This window comes from Oncorhynchus tshawytscha, linkage group LG33, assembly GCF_018296145.1.
Source record: "Oncorhynchus tshawytscha isolate Ot180627B linkage group LG33, Otsh_v2.0, whole genome shotgun sequence".
Classification (NCBI taxonomy): Eukaryota; Metazoa; Chordata; class Actinopteri; order Salmoniformes; family Salmonidae; genus Oncorhynchus; species Oncorhynchus tshawytscha.
Genome location: NC_056461.1, coordinates 438,637 through 454,307, shown reverse-complemented (window position 1 = coordinate 454,307; position 15,671 = coordinate 438,637). Strand labels below are relative to the sequence as shown.

The following is a 15,671-nucleotide window of genomic DNA, read 5'->3' as shown; positions in this document are numbered from 1 at the left end:
GGCAGGCATGACCCCTCCTCTGTCTCTATTGAGAACGCTGCAGCGGTGGGTCATCCCCAGGCGTCATCATCGTCCCACAGCGAGGGGGACTCCAGAGGCTGGTCATCGTCCCAGGATGGGGACTTCACCCTGCCCCAATTCGGGGTCCAGCAGGTCCCCCAGAACTACAAAGAACTGGCCGAGCCCTGGATCAAGGTGAGAGGGGTGGAAAGATAGATGTGGGGTCTAATAATGTCGACCAGACCTGGATCAAACACATATGTACAATACTTTCAAATACTTTATTTACCATTTGAGCTTGCATTTTGTGACTATTCCATTCCATTTTGGAATTGTTCCATTACACTAGGCAAACAAAACCAAATGTCTTCATCCCTTTGCATACCAAGAGGGTTTACATGTAGTTGATGTCTGTATCAGATCGGTGCCATATTCCGTTCGTAGTTATAATTTTGTGTGTCCTCCTCTCCAGGTGTTTGGCATGGAGTTGGTGGGCTGCCTGTTCTCCAGGAACTGGAACATCCGGGAGATGGCCCTGCGGCGGCTGTTACATGACGTCAGTGGCGCGCTCCTCCTGGCCAATGGAGAGCACTCCTGCCCGGGGGCCGGGGCGGGCTGTACAGAGGTGTCAGGTGATGTGGTGTTGGAGTCATGCTGCAGCGTCCTTTCCATGGTGTGTGCTGACCCTGTCTACAAGGTCTACGTGGCCGCACTGGTGAGACTCTTTAATATTACTGTACCCCCACAGATGCTGTGAAACTAAGAATCAAGTTTTACTGTGTAATTCTATAACTGTACCATACTCCAGCTGTCAGGGAAAGTATTGTGAACCCTTTAAAGTCTTAGGCCCCATCCAGAAACAACTCCGAGCCCAGCGATTCCCAAAAGTTTATCTTTATTAGGATGCCATGATGACAGCTAATCTTGTATGTATTAAACGATAGAAAATCAAACTAACTTCTGTAATTTGATCAAAGGAAAGGATTGGATATGTCTAAGAAATATGGTTGTAGATCCATCTAGTGGTTGTTTCTGGACTGGGCCTTTTGATATTCATACGTGTTCCTGATAAGTGAAGGCCCATATATCAAATCTATCTTCACTTGATTAGCTGATTCGCGCTACCTGATCTCTGCGTTCGCCCTTTGGCCCTTCTCCCTCCCACACAATATTGATGAAAGTTATCTCTTGAATTGTGCTGAAGTTCACTTCAACAACAAGGTAGTCTGGTTAGCTCTAAAGTCCACTGAACATCCAGGAAGTCTCAACAGAGACAAACCAGCAGGGATTCTCCAGGGACAGACTGAGCGAGAAAAAAAGGTCTTTCTCGCTATTTATTTACTTGGTCTCTTTGAATAATAGTTTTTTTTTTTAAGTATTTGTCATTTAGCAGACACTCTACTGTAGTGAGTGCATACATTTTTCATAGTTTTTTAAAACTTATCCCTTGTGGGAATTGAGCCCACTACCTGGCGTTGCAAGCGCTATGCTCTACCAACCTAGACACACGGGATCCTAGTTCTTGGTGCGTGTTTTAAAATATGCAGGCCCTCTGGACAATCGACATTTCCCCAAAGCACTTTGCTTCAGCAGAGCAGCAGTTATGGAAAACAAAAACAATTCTGTCCTCTTGGGGGTTTTCCAGGGTGTTTAGTAGCAGACAGACTTTGGTGTTTACTGTATACTACTATCAAGACAAAGAAGGGGATGGTGGTGATGGCGGGTGGACAAAGAATACCACGGGCACCACCAGATTTGGAGTGGGCCAGATCGACTTAAATTGTTGCTTTGAAAAGGCTCTATTTTGTTTGAGGTTGAAGAATGCCCTCGCATCGCGGGGCAAAGTCGTTAGCTGCGTGTGCACTACCTGGGACCTTGTAGCAAGTGAAAACAGCAGAGCCACCATTTCAAGAACTTAGAGAAGTTGGGGCTCTTATTTTCTTACCTTTTCGTACCATGTGATGTGGCCCTCACTATTGGAAGTAAACGCTTGTTTATTGATATGATCTGTCTCCTAAGAGTGGAGTAGACTGGGAGTCATGGAGTAATGGGGGTTGAGAGGGAGAGGAGTAGACTGGGAGGCATGGAGTAATGGGGGTTGAGAGGGAGTGGAGTAGACTCGGGAGCATGGAGTAATGGGGGTTGAGAGGGAGTGGAGTAGACTGGGAGGCATGGAGTAATGGAGGTTGAGAGGGAGTGGAGTAGACTGGGAGGCATGGAGTAATGGGGGTTGAGAGGGAGTGGAGTAGACTGGGAGGCATGGAGTAATGGGGGTTGAGAGGGAGTGGAGTAGACTGGGAGGCATGGAGTAATGGGGGTTGAGAGGGAGTGGAGTAGACTGGGAGGCATGGAGTAATGGGGGTTGAGAGGGAGTGGAGTAGACTGGGAGGCATGGAGTAATGGGGGTTGAGAGGGAGTGGAGTAGACTGGGAGGCATGGAGTAATGGGGGTTGAGAAGGAGTGGAGTAGACTGGGAGGCATGGAGTAATGGGGGTTGAGAGGGAGTGGAGTAGACTGGGAGGCATGGAGTAATGGGGGTTGAGAGGGAGTGGAGTAGACTGGGAGGCATGGAGTAATGGGGGTTGAGAGGGAGTGGAGTAGACTGGGAGGCATGGAGTAATGGGGGTTGAGAGGGAGTGGAGTAGACTGGGAGGCATGGAGTAATGGGGGTTGAGAAGGAGTGGAGTAGACTGGGAGGCATGGAGTAATGGGGGTTGAGAGGGAGTGGAGTAGACTGGGAGGCATGGAGTAATGGGGGTTGAGAGGGAGTGGAGTAGACTGGGAGGCATGGAGTAATGGGGGTTGAGAGGGAGTGGAGTAGACTCGGGAGCATGGAGTAATGGGGTTGAGAGGCAGTGGAGTAGACTGGGAGGCATGGAGTAATGGGGTTGAGAGGGAGTGGAGTAGACTGGGAGGCATGGAGTAATGGAGGTTGAGAGGGAGTGGAGTAGACTGGGAGGCATGGAGTAATGGGGGTTGAGAGGGAGTGGAGTAGACTGGGAGGCATGGAGTAATGGGGGTTGAGAAGGAGTGGAGTAGACTGGGAGGCATGGAGTAATGGGGGTTGAGAGGGAGTGGAGTAGACTGGGAGGCATGGAGTAATGGGGGTTGAGAGGGAGTGGAGTAGAAACGGGAGCATGGAGTAATGGGGGTTGAGAGGGAGTGGAGTAGACTCGGGAGCATGGAGTAATGGGGGTTGAGAGGGAGTGGAGTAGACTCGGGAGGCATGGAGTAATGGGGGTTGAGAGGGAGTGGAGTAGACTCGGGAGGCATGGAGTAATGGGGGTTGAGAGGGAGTGGAGTAGACTGGGAGGCATGGAGTAATGGGGGTTGAGAGGGAGTGGAGTAGACTGGGAGGCATGGAGTAATGGGGGTTGAGAGGGAGTGGAGTAGACTCGGGAGCATGGAGTAATGGGGTTGAGAGGCAGTGGAGTAGACTGGGAGGCATGGAGTAATGGGGTTGAGAGGGAGTGGAGTACACTGGGAGGCATGGAGTAATGGAGGTTGAGAGGGAGTGGAGTAGACTGGGAGGCATGGAGTAATGGGGGTTGAGAGGGAGTGGAGTAGACTGGGAGGCATGGAGTAATGGGGGTTGAGAGGGAGTGGAGTAGACTGGGAGGCATGGAGTAATGGGGGTTGAGAGGGAGTGGAGTAGACTGGGAGGCATGGAGTAATGGGGGTTGAGAGGGAGGAGTAGACTGGGAGGCATGGATTAATGGGGGTTGAGAGGGAGTGGAGTAGACTGGGAGGCATGGAGTAATGGGGGTTGAGAGGGAGTGGAGTAGACTGGGAGGCATGGAGTAATGGAGGTTGAGAGGGAGTGGAGTAGACTGGGAGGCATGGAGTAATGGGGGTTGAGAGGGAGTGGAGTAGAAACGGGAGCATGGAGTAATGGGGGTTGAGAGGGAGTGGAGTAGACTCGGGAGCATGGAGTAATGGGGGTTGAGAGGGAGTGGAGTAGACTGGGAGGCATGGAGTAATGGGGGTTGAGAGGGAGGAGTAGACTGGGAGGCATGGAGTAATGGGGGTTGAGAGGGAGTGGAGTAGACTGGGAGGCATGGAGTAATGGGGGTTGAGAGGGAGTGGAGTAGACTCGGGAGCATGGAGTAATGGGGGTTGAGAGGGAGTGGAGTAGACTGGGAGGCATGGAGTAATGGGGGTTGAGAGGGAGGAGTAGACTGGGAGGCATGGATTAATGGGGGTTGAGAGGGAGTGGAGTAGACTGGGAGGCATGGAGTAATGGGGGTTGAGAGGGAGTGGAGTAGAAACGGGAGCATGGAGTAATGGGGGTTGAGAGGGAGTGGAGTAGACTGGGAGGCATGGAGTAATGGGGGTTGAGAGGGAGTGGAGTAGACTGGGAGGCATGGAGTAATGGGGGTTGAGAGGGAGTGGAGTAGACTGGGAGGCATGGAGTAATGGGGGTTGAGAGGGAGTGGAGTAGACTGGGAGGCATGGAGTAATGGGGGTTGAGAGGGAGTGGAGTAGACTGGGAGGCATGGAGTAATGGGGGTTGAGAGGGAGTGGAGTAGACTGGGAGGCATGGAGTAATGGGGGTTGAGAGGGAGTGGAGTAGACTGGGAGGCATGGAGTAATGGGGGTTGAGAGGGAGTGGAGTAAAAACGGGAGCATGGAGTAATGGGGGTTGAGAGGGAGTGGAGTAGACTCGGGAGCATGGAGTAATGGGGGTTGAGAGGGAGTGGAGTAGACTCGGGAGGCATGGAGTAATGGGGGTTGAGAGGGAGTGGAGTAGACTGGGAGGCATGGATTAATGGGGGTTGAGAGGGAGTGGAGTAGACTGGGAGGCATGGAGTAATGGGGGTTGAGAGGGAGTGGAGTAGACTGGGAGGCATGGAGTAATGGGGGTTGAGAGGGAGTGGAGTAGACTGGGAGGCATGGAGTAATGGGGGTTGAGAGGGAGTGGAGTAGACTGGGAGGCATGGAGTAATGGGGGTTGAGAGGGAGTGGAGTAGACTGGGAGGCATGGAGTAATGGGGGTTGAGAGGGAGTGGAGTAGAAACGGGAGCATGGAGTAATGGGGGTTGAGAGGGAGTGGAGTAGACTCGGGAGCATGGAGTAATGGGGGTTGAGAGGGAGTGGAGTAGACTGGGAGGCATGGAGTAATGGTGGTTGAGAGGGAGTGGAGTAGACTCGGGAGCATGGAGTAATGGGGGTTGAGAGGGAGTGGAGTAGACTGGGAGGCATGGAGTAATGGGGGTTGAGAGGGAGTGGAGTAGACTGGGAGGCATGGAGTAATGGGGGTTGAGAGGGAGTGGAGTAGACTCGGGAGCATGGAGTAATGGGGTTGAGAGGCAGTGGAGTAGACTGGGAGGCATGGAGTAATGGGGTTGAGAGGGAGTGGAGTACACTGGGAGGCATGGAGTAATGGAGGTTGAGAGGGAGTGGAGTAGACTGGGAGGCATGGAGTAATGGGGGTTGAGAGGGAGTGGAGTAGACTGGGAGGCATGGAGTAATGGGGGTTGAGAGGGAGTGGAGTAGACTGGGAGGCATGGAGTAATGGGGGTTGAGAGGGAGTGGAGTAGACTGGGAGGCATGGAGTAATGGGGGTTGAGAGGGAGGAGTAGACTGGGAGGCATGGATTAATGGGGGTTGAGAGGGAGTGGAGTAGACTGGGAGGCATGGAGTAATGGGGGTTGAGAGGGAGTGGAGTAGACTGGGAGGCATGGAGTAATGGAGGTTGAGAGGGAGTGGAGTAGACTGGGAGGCATGGAGTAATGGGGGTTGAGAGGGAGTGGAGTAGACTGGGAGGCATGGAGTAATGGGGGTTGAGAGGGAGTGGAGTAGACTGGGAGGCATGGAGTAATGGGGGTTGAGAGGGAGTGGAGTAGACTGGGAGGCATGGAGTAATGGGGGTTGAGAGGGAGTGGAGTAGAAACGGGAGCATGGAGTAATGGGGGTTGAGAGGGAGTGGAGTAGACTCGGGAGCATGGAGTAATGGGGGTTGAGAGGGAGTGGAGTAGACTCGGGAGGCATGGAGTAATGGGGGTTGAGAGGGAGTGGAGTAGACTGGGAGGCATGGAGTAATGGGGGTTGAGAGGGAGTGGAGTAGACTGGGAGGCATGGAGTAATGGGGTTGAGAGGGAGTGGAGTAGACTGGGAGGCATGGAGTAATGGAGGTTGAGAGGGAGTGGAGTAGACTGGGAGGCATGGAGTAATGGGGGTTGAGAGGGAGTGGAGTAGACTGGGAGGCATGGAGTAATGGGGGTTGAGAGGGAGTGGAGTAGACTGGGAGGCATGGAGTAATGGGGGTTGAGAGGGAGTGGAGTAGACTGGGAGGCATGGAGTAATGGGGGTTGAGAGGGAGGAGTAGACTGGGAGGCATGGATTAATGGGGGTTGAGAGGGAGTGGAGTAGACTGGGAGGCATGGAGTAATGGGGGTTGAGAGGGAGTGGAGTAGACTGGGAGGCATGGAGTAATGGAGGTTGAGAGGGAGTGGAGTAGACTGGGAGGCATGGAGTAATGGGGGTTGAGAGGGAGTGGAGTAGACTGGGAGGCATGGAGTAATGGGGGTTGAGAGGGAGGAGTAGACTGGGAGGCATGGATTAATGGGGGTTGAGAGGGAGTGGAGTAGACTGGGAGGCATGGAGTAATGGGGGTTGAGAGGGAGTGGAGTAGAAACGGGAGCATGGAGTAATGGGGGTTGAGAGGGAGTGGAGTAGACTCGGGAGCATGGAGTAATGGGGGTTGAGAGGGAGTGGAGTAGACTGGGAGGCATGGAGTAATGGGGGTTGAGAGGGAGTGGAGTAGACTGGGAGGCATGGAGTAATGGGGGTTGAGAGGGAGTGGAGTAGACTGGGAGGCATGGAGTAATGGGGGTTGAGAGGGAGTGGAGTAGACTGGGAGGCATGGAGTAATGGGGGTTGAGAGGGAAGAGTAGACTGGGAGGCATGGATTAATGGGGGTTGAGAGGGAGTGGAGTAGACTGGGAGGCATGGAGTAATGGGGGTTGAGAGGGAGTGGAGTAAAAACGGGAGCATGGAGTAATGGGGGTTGAGAGGGAGTGGAGTAGACTCGGGAGCATGGAGTAATGGGGGTTGAGAGGGAGTGGAGTAGACTGGGAGGCATGGAGTAATGGGGGTTGAGAGGGAGTGGAGTAGACTCGGGAGGATGGAGTAATGGGGGTTGAGAGGGAGTGGAGTAGACTGGGAGGCATGGAGTAATGGGGGTTGAGAGGGAGTGGAGTAGACTGGGAGGCATGGAGTAATGGGGGTTGAGAGGGGTGGAGTAGACTCGGGAGCATGGAGTAATGGGGTTGAGAGGCAGTGGAGTAGACTGGGAGGCATGGAGTAATGGGGTTGAGAGGGAGTGGAGTAGACTGGGAGGCATGGAGTAATGGGAGGTTGAGAGGGAGTGGAGTAGACTGGGAGGCATGGAGTAATGGGGGTTGAGAGGGAGTGGAGTAGACTGGGAGGCATGGAGTAATGGGGGTTGAGAGGGAGTGGAGTAGACTGGGAGGCATGGAGTAATGGGGGTTGAGAGGGAGTGGAGTAGACTGGGAGGCATGGAGTAATGGGGGTTGAGAGGGAGTGGAGTAGACTGGGAGGCATGGAGTAATGGGTTGAGAGGGAGGAGTAGACTGGGAGGCATGGATTAATGGGGGTTGAGAGGGAGTGGAGTAGACTGGGAGGCATGGAGTAATGGGGGTTGAGAGGGAGTGGAGTAGAAACGGGAGCATGGAGTAATGGGGGTTGAGAGGGAGTGGAGTAGACTCGGGAGCATGGAGTAATGGGTGTTGAGAGGGAGTGGAGTAGACTCGGGAGGCATGGAGTAATGGGGGTTGAGAGGGAGTGGAGTAGACTGGGAGGCATGGAGTAATGGGGGTTGAGAGGGAGTGGAGTAGACTGGGAGGCATGGAGTAATGGGGGTTGAGAGGGAGTGGAGTAGACTGGGAGGCATGGAGTAATGGGGGTTGAGAGGGAGTGGAGTAGACTCGGGAGCATGGAGTAATGGGGGTTGAGAGGGAGTGGAGTAGACTGGGAGGCATGGAGTAATGGGGTTGAGAGGGAGTGGAGTAGACTCGGGAGCATGGAGTAATGGGGGTTGAGAGGGAGTGGAGTAGACTGGGAGGCATGGAGTAATGGGGGTTGAGAGGGAGTGGAGTAGACTCGGGAGCATGGAGTAATGGGGTTGAGAGGCAGTGGAGTAGACTGGGAGGCATGGAGTAATGGGGGTTGAGAGGGAGTGGAGTAGACTCGGGAGCATGGAGTAATGGGGGTTGAGAGGGAGTGGAGTAGACTCGGGAGCATGGAGTAATGGGGGTTGAGGGGGAGTGGAGTAGACTCGGGACCATTGAGTAATGGGGGTTGAGAGGAAGTGGAGTAGACTCGGGACCATTGAGTAATGGGGTTTGAGAGGAAGTGGAGTAGACTCTGGAGCATGGAGTAATGGGGGTTGAGAGGGAGTGGAGTAGACTGGGAGGCATGGAGTAATGGGGGTTGAGAGGGAGAGGAGTAGACTGGGAGGCATGGAGTAATCGGGGTTGAGAGGGAGTGGAGTAGAGTCGGGAGCATGGAGTAATGGGGGTTGAGAGGGAGTGGAGTAGACTCGGGAGCATGGAGTAATGGGGGTTGAGAGGGAGTGGAGTAGACTGGGAGGCATGGAGTAATGGGGGTTGAGAGGAAGTGGAGTAGACTCGGGAGCATGGAGTAATGGGGGTTGAGAGGGAGTGGAGTAGACTGGGAGGCATGGAGTAATGGGGGTTGAGAGGGAGTGGAGTAGACTGGGAGGCATGGAGTAATGGGGGTTGAGAGGGAGTGGAGTAGACTGGGAGGCATGGAGTAATGGGGGTTGAGAGGGAGAGGAGTAGACTGGGAGGCATGGAGTAATGGGGGTTGAGAGGGAGTGGAGTAGACTCGGGAGCATGGAGTAATGGGGGTTGAGAGGGAGTGGAGTAGACTGGGAGGCATGGAGTAATGGGGGTTGAGAGGAAGTGGAGTAGACTCGGGAGCATGGAGTAATGGGGGTTGAGAGGGAGTGGAGTAGACTGGGAGGCATGGAGTAATGGGGGTTGAGAGGGAGTGGAGTAGACTGGGAGGCATGGAGCAAATGGCGTTGACAGGGAGAGATAGTGTGCATTGTGTGTGTGAGCATGAAAGAGCGAGTGGGACAAAGTAGTTAGAGGGAGGGAAGCATGAGGGGGAGGAAGGAGTAACCTTGCCTGCCTGGCAGAGGGAGAGTGAGAAAGAACTTTGAATCTGTCTCTGGGCAGCGTTCCAGTGCAACGCTCTATCAGTCACCAGTTCCCACGCCTCTTCTCTCTCTCTGGGAGTCAGGCTGGGGCGGAGCACCACCAAGTCTCCACCTCCTGCCAAGGCCACAGTGGCCTCTCTAATGGCCTTGAGGTCAGGCCCAGGCAGCCATATTGTCACAGGAATAGACAGGGTCGTAACTCGGCGGGGTCAAAAGTACAATTCCTCCCACCACTGAACCACAGTGTTATGTTAGGGTGCTCCAAGAGGTCTTGTGTTTCTCAATGACTCTCAATGACTACTAAATTCGCTTGATATATAGAATTCTCAAATCATATTTGATACTAAGTTCTCAGCCATTAGTTTGATCAGCCCATCTAATATTTTGTGATGAAGCTTTTCACTACACATCACCATATCTCCTTTTTAACTTTCCACACACTGGACACACAGTAACAATATTGGTACTTTATGTTTGAGTTGTAAATGTGAACCCTGGTCTCTTGTCCTCTTTCTGTAGAAGACCTTGCGGGCCATGCTGGTGTACACGCCCTGCCACTCGGTGTCTGAGCGCTCACGGCTGCAGCAGCTGCTCCGGCCCGTGGTGGAGACTATCCTTGTCAAATGTGCCGACGCCAACAGGTAAAGTCCGTCTCAAACTAACAAGTGGGATAGACATGCGAGCCTGTGAGGGGTTCACTGCAACTGCTAGTAGCTAGTGCCCTCTGGTGGGGAATACAAAACATGACATGCACTTGTTAGATCTCCCCACTGATCATATTGTGTGATGTACTGTATATCAGGGGTATTCAAATAGGAGCCAGGAGGTCCAGAGCTTCTTTTCTGTTCTACCTTATAATTCATTGCACCCACCAGGTGTCCCAGTTCTAAATCAATCATTGATTAGAGGGGTCAAATGAAAATCAGCAGTGGAACTGGCTTTGAGGTCCAGATTAGAATTTGTCTGATATACATCTTCAAGAATTGACTCAAACATGACCACCTTTTCTTGTGATATAATACTGTATTCATTAGGTTGATAGTACATGAATTAACAGATTACATTCCCCATGTCTCATTTCAATGTCTCAATTGCACAATGTGCAGTCTTGGTTAACCCAGAACTACAATCTCGCTGGTCAGATATGTTTACGTCGTCTGTTCACTTTAGATTACAAACTGTAAAATAAAAAAAAGATTTCAAAATTAATGAAAAGCATTAGCAGTCTAGCATGGACATAAATACATTTTGAGTGTCGTTTCTCTGTGTCATGTCCAGTCGTACCAGCCAGCTGTCAGTGTCAACACTACTGGAGCTGTGTAAAGCCCAGGTAGGAGAGCTGGCCGTGGGCAGAGAGATCCTCAAAGCAGGTAAGAACTACAAATCCCATTTTCCCCCGCTGGGTGTTCAGCGGAAATAGCATCTCTCCTCATATTACTCAAATTGATGTACAGTGGTTTGCGAAAGTTTATTTTTAAAAAACTTTTATTTTACTAGGCAAGTCAGTTAAGAACAAATTCTTATTTTCAATGACGGCCTAGGAACAGTGGGTTAACTGCCTGTTCAGGGGCTGAACGACAGATTTGTACCTTGTCAGCTCGGGGATTCAAACTTGCAACGGTTACTAGTCCAACGCTCTAACCACTAGGCTACCCTGCCGTATTCAACCCCCTTGGCATTTTTCCTATTTTGTTGCCTTACATCCTGGAATTAAAATAGATTTTTGGGGGGTTTGTATCATTTGATTTACACAACATGCCTACCACTTTGAAGATGCAAAATATTTTTTACAGTGAAACAAACAAGAAATAAGACCAAAAAAATGAAAACTTGAGTGAAATGGGTGAAATTGCAGCAATTACAGCTGAAAGTCTCTTGGGGTATGTTTCTACAAGCTTGACACATCTAGCCACTGGGATTTTTGCCCATTCTTCAAGGCAAAACTGCTCCAGCTCCTTCAAGTTGGATGGGTTCCGCTGGTGTACAGCAATCTTTAAGTCATACCACAGATTCTCAATTGGATTAAGGTATGGGCTTTGACTAGGCGATTCCAAGACATTTAAATGTATCCCCTTAAACCATTTGAGTGTGGCTTTAGCAGTATGCTTAGGGTCATTGTCCTGCTGGAAGGTGAACCTCTGTCCCAGTCTCAAATCTCTGGAATACGGAAGCAGGTTTCAGAATTTCTCTGTATTTAGCGCCATCCATCATTCCTTCAATTCTGACCAGTTTCCCAGTCCCTGACAATTAAAAATATCCTCACAGCATGATGCTGCCGCCACCATGCTTCACTGTGGGGATGGTATTCTCGGAGTGGTGAGTGGTGTTAGGTTTGTGCCAGAAATAGCGTTTTCTTTGATGGCCAAAAAGCTCAATTTTAGTCTCATCTGACCAGAGGACCTTCTTCCATATGTTTGGGGAGTCTCCCACATGCCTTTTCGCGAACACAAAATGGGTTTGCTTATTATTTTCTTTAAGCAATGCCTTTTTTTCTGGCCACTCTTCCGTAAAGCCCAACTGTGTGGAGTGTATGGCTTAAAGTGGTCCTATGGACAGATACTCAAATCTCCGCTGTGGAGCTTTGACGCTCCTTCAGGGTTATCTTTGGTCTCTTTGTTGCCTCCCTGATTAATGCCCTCCTTGCCTGGTCCGTAAGTTTTGGTCAGCGGACCTCTCCAAGTTTGTGGTGACATATTCTTTACATTTTTTAATAATGGATTTAATGGTGCTCTGTGGGATGTTCAAAGTTTCGGATATTTTTTTTGTAGCCCAACCCTGATCTGTACTTCTCCACAACTTTGTCCCTGACCTGTTTGGAGAGCTCCTTGGTCTTCTTGCCGCTTGCTTGGTGGTGCCGCTTGCTTGGTGGTGCCGCTTGCTTGGTGGTGCCCCTTGCTTGGTGGTGCCCCTTGCTTGGTGGTGCCCCTAGCTTAGTGGTGTTGCAGACTCTGGGGCCTTTCAGAACAGGTGTAGATATACTGAGATCATGTGACAGATCATGTGACACTTAGATTGCACACAGGTGAACTTTATTTAACTAATTATGTTACTTCTAAAGGTAATTGGTTACACCAGATCTTATTTAGGGGCTTCATAGCAAAGGGGGTGAATACATATGCACGCACCACTTTTCAGTTTTTTATTTTTTTATTTTTTTTAAATAAGTATTTTTTTCCATTTACATTAAATCCAAATAAAAATCTATTTAAATTACAGGTTGTAATGCAACAAAATAGGAAAAATGCCAAGGGGATGAATACTTTTGCAAGGCACTGTATGTGACTGTAACTCATGTCTTAACAACAGTTTACAAATTTAAAAAAGACCCAACTGACTACTCATTGTAAACGTCTCTACCTTTCTCCCAGGGTCCATCGGTATTGGCGGGGTGGACTATGTCCTGAACTGCATCCTGGGGCCCCAGACGGAGGCCAATAACTGGCAGGCCCTGATGGGCCGCCTTTGTCTGATTGACAGGCTCCTGCTAGAGTTCCCCGCCGAGTTCTACCCCCACATAGTTTCCGGAGGGGACTGCCACCAGTCTCAGACCCTGGGGGAGAGGTCCGTGATTTTATAGTCATATCATATAGCCATTATTAAATGGGCCATTGCACTCAAATAGCCTAGTGAATGGAGGCTGTACGCTTTCCTGCCGGTCTGTTATGTAGGCTACTTGGGTTTTATAGTGGAGCATATGCTTAATATATAATATGAGCAGCTGAGAAATAAATATAAGAACACTTACTTCACTCCATGCATCAACCACTGTTTGACGAGCATGCTCTCGCTGCTCGATAGGTGAGATTCTCCCAAACGCTATGCCATGGTCTCTCTCCAACCTTGTTCCTGCAGCTACCCTGTGCTTAGTTTGGGAAACCAAGTGTTATCTGTTCGGGAACATCAATGTTTTCGCAAAGAAATACGATAATACAGTCCACACTCAACAGCGATTACTCAAATTTTGGAGTATAGGCTAGACCAATTATGTACCAAAACATCTTAAATCAGTTTTATGTTTTTCATACATACAGTTGAAGTCGGAAGTTTACATACACTTAGGTTGGAGTCATTAAAACTTGTTTTTCAACCAACTCCACAAATTTCTTGTTAACCAACTATAGTTTTGGATAGTCGGTTAGGACATCTAATATTTGCATGACAAGTAATTTTTCCAACAATTGTTTACAGACAGATTATTTCACTTATAATTCAAGCAGCATGCCACCCTGCATACCACTGCTGGCTTGCTTCTGAAGCTAAGCAGCATTGGTCCTGGTCAGTCCCTGGATGGGAGACCAGATGCTGTTGGAGGGCCAGTAGGTGGCACTCTTTCCTCTGGCCTAAAAAATATCCCAAAGCCCCAGGGCAGTGATTTGGGACATTGCCCTGTGTAGGGTGCCGTCTTTCGGATGGGATGTTAAATGGGTGTCCTGACTCTCTGAGGTCATTAAAGATCCCATGGCACTTATCGTAAGAGTAGGGGTGTTAACCCCGGTGTCCTGGTTAAATTCCCAGTCCGGCCTTCAAACCATCACTGTCACCTAATAATCCCCAGTTTACAATTGGCTCATTCATCCCCCTCCTCTCCCCTGTAACTTTTCCCCAGGTCGTTGCTGTAAATGAGAACGTGTTCTCAATCAACTTACCTGGTAAAATAACGGGGGGAAAAATACAAATTTACTGTATCACAATTCCAGTGGATCAGAAGTTTACATACACTAAGTTGACTGTGCCTTTAAACAGCTTGGAAATGTTCCGAAAAGGATGTCATGGCTTTAGAAGCTTCTGATAGGCTAAATGACATCATTTGAGTCAATTGGAGGTGTATCTGTGGATGTATTTCAAGGCCTACCTTCAAACTCAGTGTCTCTTTGCTTGACCTCATGGGAAAATCAAAAGAAATCAGCCAAGACTTCAGAAAAAAAATGGTAGACCTCCACAAGTCTGGTTCATCCTTGGGAACAAATTCCAAATGCCTGAAGGTACCACGTTCATCTGTACAAACAATAGTACCCAAGTATAAACACCGTGGGACCACGCAGCCGTCATACCGCTCAGGAAGGAGACACATTCTTTCTCCTAGAGATGAACGCACTTTGGCGTGAAAAGTGCAAATCAATCCCAGAACAACAGCAAAGGCACACTTGTGATGATGCTGGAGGAAACAGGTACAAAAGTATCTATATCCACAGTAAAACAAGTCCTATATCAACATAACCAGAAATGCCGCTCAGCAAGGAAGAAGCCCCTGCTCCAAAACCGCCATAAACAACGGTTTGCAACTGCACATGGGGACAAAGATTGTACTTTTTAGAGAAATGTTCTTTGGTCTGATGAAAAAAAAAAACTGTTTGGCCATTTTTTTAACCTTTTATTTAACTAGGCAAGTCAGTTAAGAACAAATTCTTATTTTCAATGACGGCCTAGGAACAGTGGGTTAACTGCCTGTTCAGGGGCAGAACGACAGATTTGTACCTTGTCAGCTCGGGGGGTTTGAACTTGCAACCTTCCGGTAACTAGTCCAACACTCTAACCACTAGGCTACCCTGCCGCCATGTTTGGAGGAAAAAGTGGGAGGCATGCAAGCCAAAGAACACCATCCCAACCGTGAAGCACAGGGGTGGCAGCATCATGTTGTGGGGGTGCTTTGCTGCAGGGGGGACTGGTGCACTTCACAAACTAGGTGGCATCATGAGGTAGGAAAATTATGTGGGTATATTGAAAGCAACATCTCAAGACATCAAGTTAAAGCTTGGTCGCAAATGGGTCTTCCAAATGGACAATAACCCCAAGCATACTTCCAAAGTTGTGGCAAAATGGCTTAAGGACAACAAAGTCAAGGTATTGGAGTGGCCATCACAAAGCCCTGACCTTAATCCTATAGAAAATATGTGGGCAGATCTGAAAAAGTGTGTGCGAGCAAGGAGGCCTACAAACCTGACTCAGTTACACCAGCTCTGTCAGGAGCAATGGGCCAAAATTCACCAAACGTATTGTTGGAAGCTTGTGGAAGGCTACCTGAAACATTTGATCCAAGTTAAACAATTTAAAGGCAATGCTACACTCAATTAGTTTTTGGTATGTAAACTTCTGACCCACTGGGAATGTGATGAAAGAAATAAAAGCTGAAATAAATCATTCTCTCTACTGTCATTCTGACATTTCACATTCTTAAAATAAAGTGGTCCTCACTGACCTAAAACAGGGATTTTTACGAGGATTAAATATCATGAATTGTGAAAAACTGAGTTAAAATTTATTTGGCTAAGGTGTATGTAAACTTAAGACTTCTAATGGCACAATGATCATTTTAATTCAGTTTTCTTTTCAGGTTTAAAAAAAAAATCATTTCAACTTGATTTATCTAGGCAAGTCAGTTAAGAACAAATTCTTATTTACAATGACGGCCTACCAAAAGACAAAAGGCCTCATGTGGGGACAGGGGCCTTCGATTATTTTTTTA

The 15,671-nt window shown here is 49.4% G+C and overlaps 1 protein-coding gene across 2 annotated transcripts in view; it reads left to right on the top strand.

The window, feature by feature from the left end:
* The window catches only part of LOC112230734 (mitogen-activated protein kinase kinase kinase 1), a 166,685-nt gene that overhangs the window by 84,020 nt on the left and 66,994 nt on the right, over positions 1-15,671 (top strand). For both annotated transcript variants that reach the window (XM_024396986.2, XM_024396985.2), the window contains exons 9-13: positions 6-195; positions 473-715; positions 9,728-9,849; positions 10,487-10,578; positions 12,577-12,769. In XM_024396986.2, the coding sequence (XP_024252754.1) occupies positions 6-195; positions 473-715; positions 9,728-9,849; positions 10,487-10,578; positions 12,577-12,769 (840 nt within the window). The remainder of the gene's footprint in view (positions 1-5; positions 196-472; positions 716-9,727; positions 9,850-10,486; positions 10,579-12,576; positions 12,770-15,671) is intronic.